This window comes from Semicossyphus pulcher, unplaced genomic scaffold, assembly GCF_022749685.1.
Source record: "Semicossyphus pulcher isolate SPU_LCO1_2020_fin unplaced genomic scaffold, fSemPul1.0.p SCAF_3, whole genome shotgun sequence".
Lineage (NCBI taxonomy): Eukaryota > Metazoa > Chordata > Actinopteri > Labriformes > Labridae > Semicossyphus > Semicossyphus pulcher.
In genome coordinates, this window is record NW_027211704.1 from 14,728,634 (window position 1) to 14,742,043 (window position 13,410).

The 13,410-nt window shown below is 39.0% G+C and overlaps 2 protein-coding genes across 2 annotated transcripts; both read right to left on the minus strand.

Moving 5' to 3' along the window:
* Positions 1-3,714: 3,714 nt before the first annotated feature.
* Positions 3,715-6,668, minus strand: tusc2b (tumor suppressor 2, mitochondrial calcium regulator b). The gene is made up of 4 exons (XM_069678759.1): positions 6,523-6,668; positions 5,451-5,694; positions 4,600-4,720; positions 3,715-4,510 (listed from the first exon to the last, which is right to left on the minus strand). Exons 2-4 carry the CDS (start codon positions 5,597-5,599, stop codon positions 4,445-4,447), a joined length of 336 nt encoding a protein of 111 aa, XP_069534860.1. The 5' UTR covers positions 5,600-5,694; positions 6,523-6,668; the 3' UTR covers positions 3,715-4,444.
* Positions 6,669-7,366: 698 nt separating this feature from the next.
* rassf1 (Ras association domain family member 1) lies at positions 7,367-11,506 on the minus strand. The gene is made up of 6 exons (XM_069678762.1): positions 11,194-11,506; positions 10,127-10,251; positions 8,636-8,740; positions 8,204-8,492; positions 8,012-8,127; positions 7,367-7,919 (listed from the first exon to the last, which is right to left on the minus strand). The coding sequence occupies exons 1-6, from the start codon at positions 11,483-11,485 to the stop codon at positions 7,770-7,772; spliced, it is 1,077 nt and encodes a 358-aa protein (XP_069534863.1). The 5' UTR covers positions 11,486-11,506; the 3' UTR covers positions 7,367-7,769.
* Positions 11,507-13,410: the final 1,904 nt, after the last annotated feature.

The window sequence follows — 13,410 nt, forward strand, 5'->3', positions numbered from 1 at the left end:
GCTCCGTGACGTCACTGTAACAACAACAGGTACTTCCGGGTAGACACCAAGCAAAATAAGAAGAAGCAAGGGGTATTACGTGATCCCAATTTATTTATTCAAGTTAGTGATTATAAATATGTTAAATGAAGTAAATGCTCAATTTGTTTGTTGCCTTATAAATATATAAACTTGGACAAGTGGCAGAGATAACCAGACTCTCCCTGCATTCAGAATGATGTAGGAATAATCTGAAAAATTGCTGTCTGACTTTGATTATTCACATGAAGGTTCCCTTAAATTGGAACAACTTAAGGAGTCAGAGAAAAAAATGTTTTCGACCTACTTAGTAGACACACTTGACGTCATAATACACAGAAACATGGTGGAGGGATGTAAATTTAGCTTGATGGTAAAACTGTATTGATTCAAGTATTGCATCTCAGTGTATTGCATAGATTTGATTTAAAATGTAGTACTAAGTTTAAACTGTTAGTTTGCCCACACTGCGTGACCAATATTAGCTGTGTGTAATAAATTACGATCTTCTTTGAAGCATCCAACATGGTCCCTGAATGCACAGTTGAGGCTGGCACTGAAAGTGATTAAATTCTCCAGACCCCATGTTGAAATGCCTGGTACAAAAACTTGTATTATATAAACTTGAGTTATTATAAACTTAAAAAAAACCTTAAAGTTATGCACAATTAGGAGCCTGGCTGCTTGGAAAACAAGCTTCAGACCGTGTTTTACAACATACCCAGGTTACATTTATGTCAGAATAGTCTAAATGTTAACATTAAAAAGCTGATAATGGTAATTCTCTGATCTACGGTCACACTTGTATCTTGCATCTTTTCTTCTGAGAGCTCCTTTTCTAGTCATCCATGCATTTGAGCTTTTATTATGACATTGATGTAAGTGGTAACAACAGTAGTCCAACAGAGCTAGATTCTTTCATGGTTACACCACAAAGATTATAATGGAAAAACAAAATATGTTTTCATGTCTGTTATTGCGTGTCCATATCATGTCACTTACCCAGCAACCTCTTTGTCGCTAAGCTCCAGGTGTAAGAAGTTCAATCAATCTGATCCAGATGCAAACAGGTCAAACTAGTTATTGTGCTCCATGACCAGAGTGCAAAAAGCAGTTGTTCATTCTGTGTTGAAGTCAACGACTGACTGCTATTTAAATATCCAATAGACTCCTCCTCTGTCTGAGCTCTATCTTACACACATGCATAAAAGACAGATGCCTTTTCCCCTTCTGAAATAGAGAGCTGTATGAGACACCCACATTTAAATCCATAATGTTTGAAATATATTGGTTGAGTGTCATTGAGATCGGCCTTTTTCCTGATTCTAGGGTGTTATGTTCAGTTTTCTTGGGTAAACCACTTAAAGCTTTAGATGTGCTACAAAGCCTTCAGAATAAGTTACGAAGATGTTGGCACTCCAAAACCAATTTCTGTGTAACAGATTTCACCTTTAAAACCTTAAGGGTTACTTAGGTTTGAAAGTTATGGTCAGTGTGAAGATTGTTTCGTGCCGTAGGTGTAGAGAAGCTTTTTATCCCAATTCAGTTCATACTTTGGGAAATTGCACAAATTGCACAGAGGACAAAGGTAATTGATAGCTGAGGTAGCTGTGAGCATCTTGGTGAGCAGTGTCACATAACTTTTTTACTGTCACCGTTTAAGACAAATCAGCTGCTTTGCTATGCATTTTATAAGATAAGTATATGGTGGCAGGTTCTCATTGTACAATGAAGTCAGCTGAAAATAGTTGAAAGGTAATCACCAGTTGATGATGTGGTGGGAACACAATGTTCTATTTCTGTTATGTGATATAAGTAAAGAAAACATTATATTAGGGTCATGAAATTGTCTCTTGAAGATGTGATGGTCGACAGGAATTTAAAAAATCCTGATACCTTTGAGTGAGTGACCTTAACATATAGAGACCTACTGTAGATGCCATGTGTGTTGCTGTTTGCTTTATGCGGTAACTCATAATAGTTTGATGGAGGAATACAGCCATCACAAAAATAAAATGCTTCTTAAGCTAAGAAGGGAAACATGACGGATTGGTAACCTTTTGTTGAACTCACTTGAGTCTTTGTATCTTTAAAAGTGAGTTCTTACAAAAACACCTTTGGTAAGATCTGTCACACTAGAGTACGTAGATGATACTGCTCAAGCTGCTTAGTTGTTCTTGATTTGTAGTGATGTGGTTTCCCACATCAAAAATCAGCAACTTCATGCAGCTTTGTTTAATGTTGAAGAATTCAGAAATTATTTTTAATGACACGCTAAAACATGGTAATGTTTCCTGTGAATAATACCTTACTTTGCGATTTCACGTCTTAAAATGTTCCCATACTTCAGTCAGCAGAGCCAAAGGGGCCGGTTGGTGGTTTGCTGAGTCCATTTTTTTCTCTCTCACCCCAACAGTGCAATACACCTCATGTTCTCGCATATTATTACAGCTTTGTGAAAGTAAACAACAAAAAGTAATTGACCATCATGTCTCCCACAGACTCAGCTGAAAACAGGTACTTGCCCAGAGCTAAAAGAGCACAAAGACCTGTGTCGAAGCAAAACCATTTCATGGGAGCAATAAAGTGGAGTGGATTTTGGCACAGCAATCTTTATCCTCCGAGGAGAACAATATCAGATAGCTTTGCACAAAACCCCTTTCCCATGGAGACTGCGTCGATGGCATTCACTTCTTTTCTAACTTCATCCATCTCTCATTAGCAGACTCACATACACACACTTCACTTCCCTACAATGGATGGCCTTTGCAATTTCCTTTACAGGTGGTTAATTTCATCACAGGTGGAGGTCAGACGCATAATTTCCATTACACGGGTGAACAGATCCTGTCAGTTCATCTTAGTGTTTACAGGCTTTGTTAAAAAAAAGTTGAATCCTCTGTCGTTATAAGAGCATTTGACAAATAGCTCTTCTGAGCTTGCCAAATAATTGTTTATCAAAAATGTCAAGGCACATCTGACATGGAGGAAGAGGGATTTTCTTGTGTAACTCCACTTTAGCTTGGGATGAAGATTCTTAGATATGACATAAACAGAACTCAGATGGAGGTAGAACGTCACACAAGAAACATTTCCCCAAAGTAATTGTTTAAATTCTTGAAATGTTTTTACATATCCATTCCAAATGCTACATAACATTATTGAAGTGATTAAAATTGAATCACTACATCCCTAAAAAGGTTTGTATTAAAATTGCTCAGCAAAATGTGGTGTGTCCTCCTAAAGCCACTGATGTAGTTTCTGCATATTTCTCACCATGCAGCTCAAACTTCCTACACCTACGAATGTGTTTTCACATAATATTTTTACAATTCATGCTGTCATTAAGTACACAATAGTAGAGATCGTAACCATTGAGGAAAACAAATGATAGTTACACATTTTTTTTCTGAAATGTATTATTATTTTACTCAAATTAGACAGATACCCACCATATGTAAGTTTTCAGTTGTGAGCCCCACAGGTTGTTAAAACACTTTAAATCCTATAATATAGCTCTACAACATGACCTTAGTGGCCTTGGGTAGCTGCAGTGTAGTGGTGTCTAGTTTAGCCCCCTTCTCCCTTACAGAAAAGCTCTATGAATAATATTGTCTAGCTTTTAATGTAAACGCACTTAAATATGCTGTTTAAATGTCACGTTTTAAGTAAAAAAAAGAAATACGACACAGTATAGCATTTTAGAATTGTAATTAAAAAACAGATATAATAAATTAAAAGTGAAACAGAGTATGCTGAAGCAGCAAAGGAAACAACAGGATCTCTTACTAGACTCACTGCTGCTGTGTACACGAGTGGCTCTGAGGTCATTGAAGCCAGTCCATCACACTGATAATATGACATTAATGCATATCAGAATATGTGGGCCACTGATTGTCAACTCCCAAGACTATTACTGACAAGCAGATCCTGTTCCATGCATAATAAAGCAAGTCATGATGGTGTCAAAAAACTGAAGTGTGCACTTAAACTTTCCAGCTCGATATGCGACAATGTCAGAGGGAAGAACTGGTCACATTCTCCATAAACTCCCCGAGGTCAATGATCATCCCATAAAACATTCTGCAGCAATAAATTCAGGACTGTGTCACATTTCATCCCGTGTCTGCACACGCGTTCACACTTACATGCATACAAACCATGATCTTTAAACTGGGCAGGTTTTGTCAACTTGGCACCCTCCTAGATCTCCATTGGTGACCTATTCTGTGTCTAACTGCACACAAGCCAAAAACAGATCACATGCAGAGGCTCAGCACACATTGCATCAGCCTGTCCACATAAGGGCATCAAATACATCAAGAGATCATGTTATTTTAATGGTGTTTCAGGCTTCCAGCTGTGGGGGGGAAACCACTGGACGGAGTTGACACAGCGACGAGTCCGAGACACTCCTCACATTTCATCAGGCTTCACAGAGGACAACTGGGAAATCTACATGGATGCAAGGGTGGTCCAGCTTTATAATTCCCTGGAAGGACACAAAAGAGATACAATTTTAGTCTATGGAATGAACCGTTTCTTAGCACAGTATTGGTGTAGGGATTATAGTTTCCTCACCTGAGGCGTTAGGTTTTTTTGAATCCTCTTCAGCTTGGCTCTTTTTCGCCCATTTTTTGTCACAATTGTCTCTTCATAGAATTCATGGGCCAAGTCGCCGTCTTCATCGAAAAACAAAGAGCTGCAGGCAGAGAGACTAGAATAATTATCTGTACATACTTGATATGCCTGTCTGTATCTGTCAATAGATAACAAAAAGTACAGCTTGTTGTCAATATATGTGTAACAGATATTACATTTTCATAAGTAGTTTAACTCAAATAGTATAAGAAATAAAAAAATATTCAGAAAGCTATCTTCAAGTATTCATTCCTTGGGAATGAGGATAAAGAGAACAGACTATTGTGAAAATAGTCTGAGGATGGGTCACAATTGTTGAGCTAACAGTGTGAATTCAAGAGCTCTTCTTGCCCAGTATCAACACCACAGGCCGACAGTGTGGGAATGTTTTCTGTGCAAACATAGGCCTTTTCATTTTTCAAACAAGCACATATTACACTGTTTCATAAAATATTCTCCACATCTTGTCAAAAATATTAGTCACATGGTTTTAGAGTATATTCAATGCCATCCAATCGATAGAAAACTCTTTCTCTGAGGAGGCAAACGCAACAGGAACCTCAAACCAATTTAAACTATAACTGCATATATACTTAGAAATGTTTTTATTATTAACTCCAAATTAATAAGTGTTTACAGTAAACAAGAAATATCTGCTTCAACAAAGAATGAAGAGGGAAAATAGTGTTTTAAGGCAATATGCTTCATATAACATGCATGAATTTATCAGTATGCTTTTAACAGATGACAAATGTATGATGGAGGCTAAATGCCGCTGAGGCTATAGTTACCTTCTTCTTGTAAACACAAAAGGTGTTGCACCTGGGAAACCCCGAACCCTTGACACTGACTGCTCATTTCCATCTTTGGTGGGATCATCCGTACTACCTGAGCCAGAAAAAGGCCAAAATCCTTTGGATTTGGAGCCGCTGCCACCCATCTTCAGCTGCAGCACATTATTTTCTTGGGTCACAGGACTGCCAGTAGTGCTACTGTGTTATTGTAAGTAGAAATGTGACTTCCAGAATATGAAACCTGTGAAAAGTGACACATGAAAGGGCAGAGTTAAGTCATTTTTGTCAACCCATTATAGCACAAACCAAACATTTATTTATGATTAAAATCCTGTTTTAGATTTATAAAGACAGTGGGGATGAGTTACACACTTAATGTTGGCCCTGGGAGCATGGTGTTCTGTGGACAAGAAAAGTGGCACAATAGAAGAAAAAAATGGGCTATAAAATTCTACAACACATCTGTGCATTAGCGTGTAGCCACTTCAGAAATATTCAGTCTACATTTAATTCCAGTGCCAGTTATCTTCCAAATCACTACATCTTTGTGTTCAAGATTATATATGAAGAATACAGGACAAGGTCCAGACCGAGGTCTAGCCATATGTCCAGATGTCAGAATTTAGCAGGCCAGTTACATGACAGTGCAACTAGACAATTCAATGCCTGCCAGCGTTTCAAACCTGACCACTTATAAATGTTCTTTTATCAAACCATGTTAAATTGGTATTTGAAATTGAGAAAATGCCGAATAGCGTTGGTCACCTTTGCCTTGAGTCTAGAAGTTTCGGTAGCAATTGGCTGTCTGGACAGGATAGCTAACTTGGCTAGCTAGCTTTGACCGACAAGACCATAAGGAAATTGGTTTTGCTTGCCTTAGTTACAGTGGCTGTTATGTCACTTTATGGACCGCTGCTAGCATTATCATTAGCTACAGACAGTTAGCACTCTATTACTAGCGTTAGCCAGGTCAACATGTTTGTAACGTTCCCCGACGCCGCACAACGCTAACGTTAGCCGGTCTGATAACTGCCGTTTATCGCTTAAGCTTAACTCGTTGAAAACATACCCAAAGTGCGGTTTGTTGCGTTCGCAGGTTTGTTATTTTCTTTGATGAATTGTCTTGGTGGATTGCTAATTCTCGTAACTAAAAGCAAGGACCTCACAACACACACGGCTACGCTAGCTGTTTATGCTAACTAACGCTATTCTTGTTCTCCCCTTTCTCAAACGGCTCGTGACGATGTTTCGGTGACCTAGCGCCACCACATGGACAGGAGGAACAAGGACAGATAGCCGCCAGCATAGTACATAGTACAGTCTTAACTGGGCTAAAAATTTATTGCCTGTCACATTATCTAGACATTGACAGAGAAAGTTATGTATGCTCCACTATACAGCAAAAAGTATGTGGACAGCTCATAACTTTGAGTACTTCCGGTTGTTTTCAACCTTTGGGCAGGGTCCCAGTGACATGGTGACATGGGGTAGGTTAATAATTAGCACAGCAGCAAACAGTGATAATTTAGAAAATGTAATTATAACTGTATAGCAACAGCTTGCACAGAGTCCATAAAGACATAATTTTATGACTACCTTTGTGATGAATCTGACTGAGTGCTAGCCAAGCCCTCTCATCCATTTTCAGCAAACCGATGCAGCCATGTCACAAAATCTTGTTGATTATTTAAAGTGTAGAAATGCAAATGTAATGAATGAGAGGTTCAACAGAAATATATGGGTATAATAAATGTGTATTTGCATACTTTTGTCCATAAGATGTACTCTCACTTGAGCTTGCTGAGCTAAAATGTGTGCTACAAACAAAGACATCAAATGAGCCATGATTTGTTATCATAAGTTTATTAGATAATTAGAATGTAAACACAGTTCTTACATTATAACTTCCCCAGACCCATTTCACAGGTTCATTAAAGTGCCAATATTTAAAAACATAGAATATAAATCAAGCTAAATATCCCTTAATAAATGACCGAAATACTAAAAATGTGTGTTTAATACCACTATAAATATTCTAATCAAGCAGCATGTTTTCTTAACAAAGAACTGCATCCAGTTGCTTTTAAGGTAACTCTTTCTTATCCCCGTTCAGTTCACAGAAGTTGCTTGCACTGAATTAGCAAGGAAGGTACAGTAGGTAGTTCACAATAATTGTAATAGTAGTATCCCTGCGCCATAAACAACATTTCATTGTCTGAGCTCTTTCCTTCCCTTTTTCACTGCTGATCAGTGATTTCAAGCAGCATAATACTCTTCTTCGTCTTCGTATATAGAGATCACTTGAATGGCTAGAAGTCAACCCGGAGTAGTGATCTTCGCCATGGCCTGTTTCATCATGTCTCTAGTGAGAGCATAGCGCCTCACAATCTGCCGCACATGCTCCTCTTCCTCACGCTGCAGGATTCGCAGAAAGTTGCACAGCTCAGGAAAACTAAATGCATCCCACTGTGGAAGAGAGCAGTTTTAAATCAAAATCAGTAGTATATGCAGTATACTTTGCGGAATGTATTGAGAAGTGTATCACATTTAAAACTTACATTAACTTCTCCTGTCTCGTTCTCCTTCAAAACCAGACTCAAGACTTTTTCACTGGGGCCAGCACACAGGCGCAGGTAGAGAGGGCACTCATCTTCAGACAGTTTACGCATGTACACTGACGACAATAGAATTCAGCACTTTAGAATGATATAGTTTTAATTTACAGAAACTGTGATTATTGAGGATTCTACCTTGACTTTGTCTCTCTGTGCGTTCAAACAGGGCAAACTTGGCCGGGTTGTCCACCACGGTGAATTTGTTGAGCAAAGCCTCGATGACTTCTCGGACACGTGTTTGGGAGCTTATATGCAGGTGCTTGGCAGTATCTTTGGGGAGGTAGAAAGATGTCCGCCGCTTCAACCGTCTGCACTTCTGATCTTCCTCGTATGTGGAGCCCAGGCTCTGAGGTTGAGGGAGGGAGATGGGACGGACCAACTGAAAGTGGACCTTGATGAAACCAGTGTAAGACCCGTCTTTATTCTGCAAGGAAGACATTGATTGTAAGAAAACGAGTGCATGAGTCTCACATCTACAATGTCTGCAATATATTGTTTTCGATTACAATTGAACTGCAGTCAGAGTACACTTGTTTGCATGAATGAAAAGGTTAATTCAACACTTACAACCAGCATATAGAGATTGCTGTTGATCTGCGCATTATACTCCTTAACCTTGTGTTGAATCTCACTAACAGTCAACTCCTGTTTACCCCAATCGATCTGTTCGTCCTGAAAAACAAAAGGGCCGGTACAGCACAACAGATTAATAGTCATTGAAAAGCTAGAGAATAAATACAGAAAACAGAAAACAGGACTGATGAATCAAGCAAAGCCTCACCACACATTTTCGGCCCTTCTTAAAGAAAGACGTATACGCAGTAAAATATAGTTCCTGATCTGAGCCGCTGTCCTCTTGACTGCAGAATGTGTCCCTTGCGATGCTTCCCCTCGTCATCTCCAAGGTTAAAGTAAGCAGGAATTTCTTCAATGTTTCTCTATTTTTCTATTTATATATTTATCTAATTTTTTAGAGTATATGACGACTCACAGGTTGGCTCATTTTTTCTCTGTCTCTCTCTTCTGTCTGGAGAGATCTGATTATGCTAAGAGTTCTTTTGACCTCAGCATTTCCATTTGCTCCTCCCTGGCAGTAAAACCCCACAAAGCTGTCTAAAGGCCAGCCCACTCGCTGGGAGAGCTCCTCAAATTATCCTAAGAGCAAAACTTTCTCCCAAATTTATTGTATATGTGTTTGCACATACTCTTTCTCTTCATAAATAATTCACCCAATCGGAACTCCACCGACTTTTTTTGTTGACAAATTTACTAACTTCTACGACACCTTCAGACTTCAGTGAGGCAATAATTTAGGGCTTCAAACATCATGATCCACTACAATAGAAACAGGAATCTTTGCAAAATAAATACGATAAAAGAGGATCAACAAACAAAAAAACTTTTTTTTTATTTTGAAAGAAATATCTGAATCTGTACTGTCATTTTCTAAATTACAAGTTACAGCAAAATAATCTGTTTCAAAAACACAAAGCCATCGATGAAGTTGTGACTGAGACAATTAAAATGATCCTTTTCTGTCAAAAACACATCAGGCCTGGCTTTTCACAGACCTACAAGAATATTGCATCAGATACCTATATTGCTGATACCTATTTTATAATATTATGCTATATGTTATATACTATAATATAGTTTGAGCTGTGAAACACTGAACGTTAAATGGTGCTGGTCCACAGGCCTTACTTGTGACGGATCTGTTTGTGGATCTGAAATAAAGGCAGCTGTTTTATTGTGAAGTTGTTAAGTTGTCCCCTCCCCTCAGCTCTCTCCTAAATTACTTTCTGTATAGATGCCTTGACAATGAGGAGGTAGTAAAACCAGTGTCTTTGAGGACATATGGCGCACTGATTCTCAGTGGACACCAGTGGACAATCTGGTAGCATCCATCTGCTTTGACCTCCTTCGCTATATAAAGTGTGTGCTGTTTATTCAGCACACTTTATTTTCCCCTAAACATTTTTTATCTCTTATTTTACAGTCGGCTTTAAATACAAATGTACGAAAGATAAAATGTGTGACTGTAGTTTGGTTTCTCACCACATTAGTGTCAGTCTCAATGGAGTCCACAGAGAAATCTTCCTGGCCTGTTACTGATCTTCCATGTGAGCTGCAGTCCAGCTGGATGAATGGTCGGCAGCGGTAGTGACAAGTATAACTGCAGTCTGAGAGAGACAGAAAGTGTTCACTGTCAGAAAGTGCAAGGTTTGCATGAAATCGATGTCCAAGCTGTAGCATGGTATTTGCATTCTGGCTCACTGTCAGCACTTCTTATGTAGAGGACTCTGGTGTGGGTTTTTATTAAAAATCAAAATGTTTTTTATGTACAAAAACTAAATTTCTTATTTGATATTTACTGGTATGGTAATTATCACTCCTGCCTGCATGTTAGTGCTACAGCAGTTAGCGGTATTTCCTTGTGGGACAGAAACCCCTGAAGTCAAACGATAGAGACAGACAAATACCTTCCCAGGAACTCCCTGTACCAACATGAAACTTGCCAGAGCTTCCTACAGATTGAGACAAACTCTGTGATAAAGTTTCTCATGAATGGGAAAAATAACATGAGCTTCCTGCTTCCAAGTGAGAACGGAAAGTGAAATCTATATCACAGCTCTGTGAGCTCTGAGTGGACATGACTTTATGTTACTATTGGGTTAATGTTTTTTTTATTGTGTGGTACAGATTGGAAACAGGATCATAATTAATGTTCCTATGTATAAAACTAATATTGTCACAGCAGAAAATGCTTATTATGTCCACAATTGTATGTTTGTTTTATTGCCAAAATCAACATTGCATCGGCCCATTTCTCCCTACTTTACAACCTCCTAAACCTGTCTGTGGCTCTCAGCACTACACTCCTATTAAACACGTTAGTATGGCTTTAAAAAATATATAATGTACTTTCTTTTTAAAGACTGACAATTTATAATAAAGCTTAAAACTGTAGTTTTCAGCCATAACTTCTCAAACAAGGGTAAATACTGTCTGTGGGGACTATTTTCAGTCGTGGATGAATACACATTTGGCTCACTATTTTTTATTCTATTGACCAATCTTATCCTTTAAACAAATTCCCAGAGATTCATGCTGAAGGTACTCACTTGCGCAGCGTACACTTTGCTTGTAAAGCCCCCAGATGAATTCCCCACACAGATCACACCAGGTGAGATGGGTGTAACTGTCGGGCTGGAAGTCATGACCCACTCCCGCCTCCCCTGTTTGACAGCGCGGTGCCTCGATGCTGACGCTGTCTCCAACCAGGCGGACGACGTGGAAGTGACTGGTCTGAGCAGGGTTTACAGGTGACGGGGCTTTGCGGGCCGCAGGAGCCGCCAGCTCGATGGAATCATTTACACTGAGGTCCTTCAGCTCGATCAGCTCACATTTAGACATCCTGTGATACACCCACTGACATGTCAAATGTGCTGTCCATGAGCTAGTATCCATGTACATCCAGTTCAGAGAGGAGACAGAATGTGCACCTTTGCATCCTTTAGGAGGTTTTCAGGGTCCGATGAAATTTCAGTGTTTCACACAAAAAGCAGCAGGTCAGGGTTTTTATTCAGTCGCCCTGCAGATCTGTGTGCTGTGCAGAAGACAAGGTCGCAACTTAGTCCTCAGGAGCTGCAGGAGAAGTTTGAACATGCACATTCATTTAAACATAACATGGCCATTAAGGATCATTAAATCAATGTCAAAACTGTTGTGTGGTATGGCCTTGACAAACAGGGAAACAAAGGATTAACCTTTGATATCTGATGGCTGGAATCATACGATTATAATAAAATGTGGGTCACAATGACTCCTTTAATCCTGTGCAATCCTGTTTTTCTCTGTGATACACTGCATGTTGCTTATCTTTGAGGAGACCCTTTCAAAAGACAAGAACAAAAGAGGGCCAATACATTTCATTCATAAACTTACACCTATCTTTTCAGAAAAAAACTGGCTACAATTGGAAGTAAAAATACCAAAGTATGATATCATATATGCATGTTATAGAGCTACGGGTGCTCAGACAGGCTATACTTGAGAAACATTGTTGTTGTTTTTTTTATTAATATTATACATAAACAAAAAGCCAACAAGGGTCATGAGTACATTTAATTTAGAGATTTTCACCTGTAGACTAATGTGATATATTTGTACATAGTGGAACTGCGACTTGCTCACTTAAGTAAAGACTGAAAAAAATACTGATCCTATTTTAAGACAAAACACATTTTTTTGATTTGGAGACCTGACACTCTTCTGATTGGTCACTGGAAAGAATAAGTGTAAATTTTCGCAGGTGCATCAGAAACTTGGTTGCATGAGTTTCCCATGGAGCTGCATTGTGACTTGAATGTGAACAACCCGGGGCTCTATCTGCCAACTGGGTCACCACACGGCGCAATTATCCACACAGGGCAACTAGAACACATTGTGACCGGGATCATCCATGCATATTTAGCAGCTTTTATCTTCATTAATCACCACATAAATCTATGCAGACATGGCTTGTTCCTTAGAGCTAACATTTAGATGAATCTTAAATGTGTCATTTGTTGCAAAAGCAGCTCAGTGTGTAACGGGACAGCCCGGTTTAATCCTGTCTGACACGGGACGACAGATCAGTTGAACGTGACACCCGAAAATATCTTTGCTGACCGAGAGACCGTTTTTCAAAAAACAAGAACAACCTTACCTCGTTAAATTCATCACCGGCACTTATTGAAGAGGAGTTTGGGGAGTGGACGCAGTTTGTAGTTTGCTTTAACAGAGAACCGTCCCTCGCCGCGTGCACGCACTTTAGTTTGCGCATGCACATTGTGAGTGTGGGATTACCGTCTAATCCCGTGTGTGTGTTAGAGCATCCTGGGGGAGGCACCACAGGAGGAATCCCATCCGTCTTCACACAGAAAAGTGTATTTATCTTGTGAAAAGTGATGGTACAACTTTCTAATAAGGCAACAATCATGAAGAATGAATATTGCCAACAGCTTTTTAAAGGTTAATAAATCATGTCCTAAAGCTATAAAGATATTTTATACGGCATCATTAAAACATTTCTGGGTTGCCAGGTTTTCAAAAATCTCTTTATCCTCCTAGTTAAATGGATTATTGTAAAAATGTGAAACAAACACACACACAAAAGCAAAACAACTAAACAAAAAGTGAAATGTATTGATTGCATCACGATTATGATATATATTATACCAGAAATAAACAGAAAAGGTGGCAGGAGATTCTTCCCAACCTGGCAACTGCTGCTCTTTTTAACAACTAGCAATACTTGCTATATAATTATTTGCTAAAATAATAATAGCAATAATGTC

Coding starts and splice junctions, on each gene's coding strand:
- tusc2b (XM_069678759.1), bottom strand. CDS start 5,599: ATGGGTGGCAGCGGCTCCAAATCCAAAGGATTTTGGCCTTTTTCTGGC. Junction 4,721..5,450: donor TTTGTGTTTACAAGAAGAAG/GTAACTATAGCC, acceptor CTCTGCCTGCAG/CTCTTTGTTTTTCGATGAAG. Junction 4,511..4,599: donor AAAAAAACCTAACGCCTCAG/GTGAGGAAACTA, acceptor GTGTCCTTCCAG/GGAATTATAAAGCTGGACCA.
- rassf1 (XM_069678762.1), bottom strand. CDS start 11,485: ATGTCTAAATGTGAGCTGATCGAGCTGAAGGACCTCAGTGTAAATGAT. Junction 8,741..10,126: donor TTGAGACTGACACTAATGTG/GTGAGAAACCAA, acceptor TTTGTTTTTCAG/GACGAACAGATCGATTGGGG. Junction 8,493..8,635: donor GCAATCTCTATATGCTGGTT/GTAAGTGTTGAA, acceptor TCTTCCTTGCAG/AATAAAGACGGGTCTTACAC.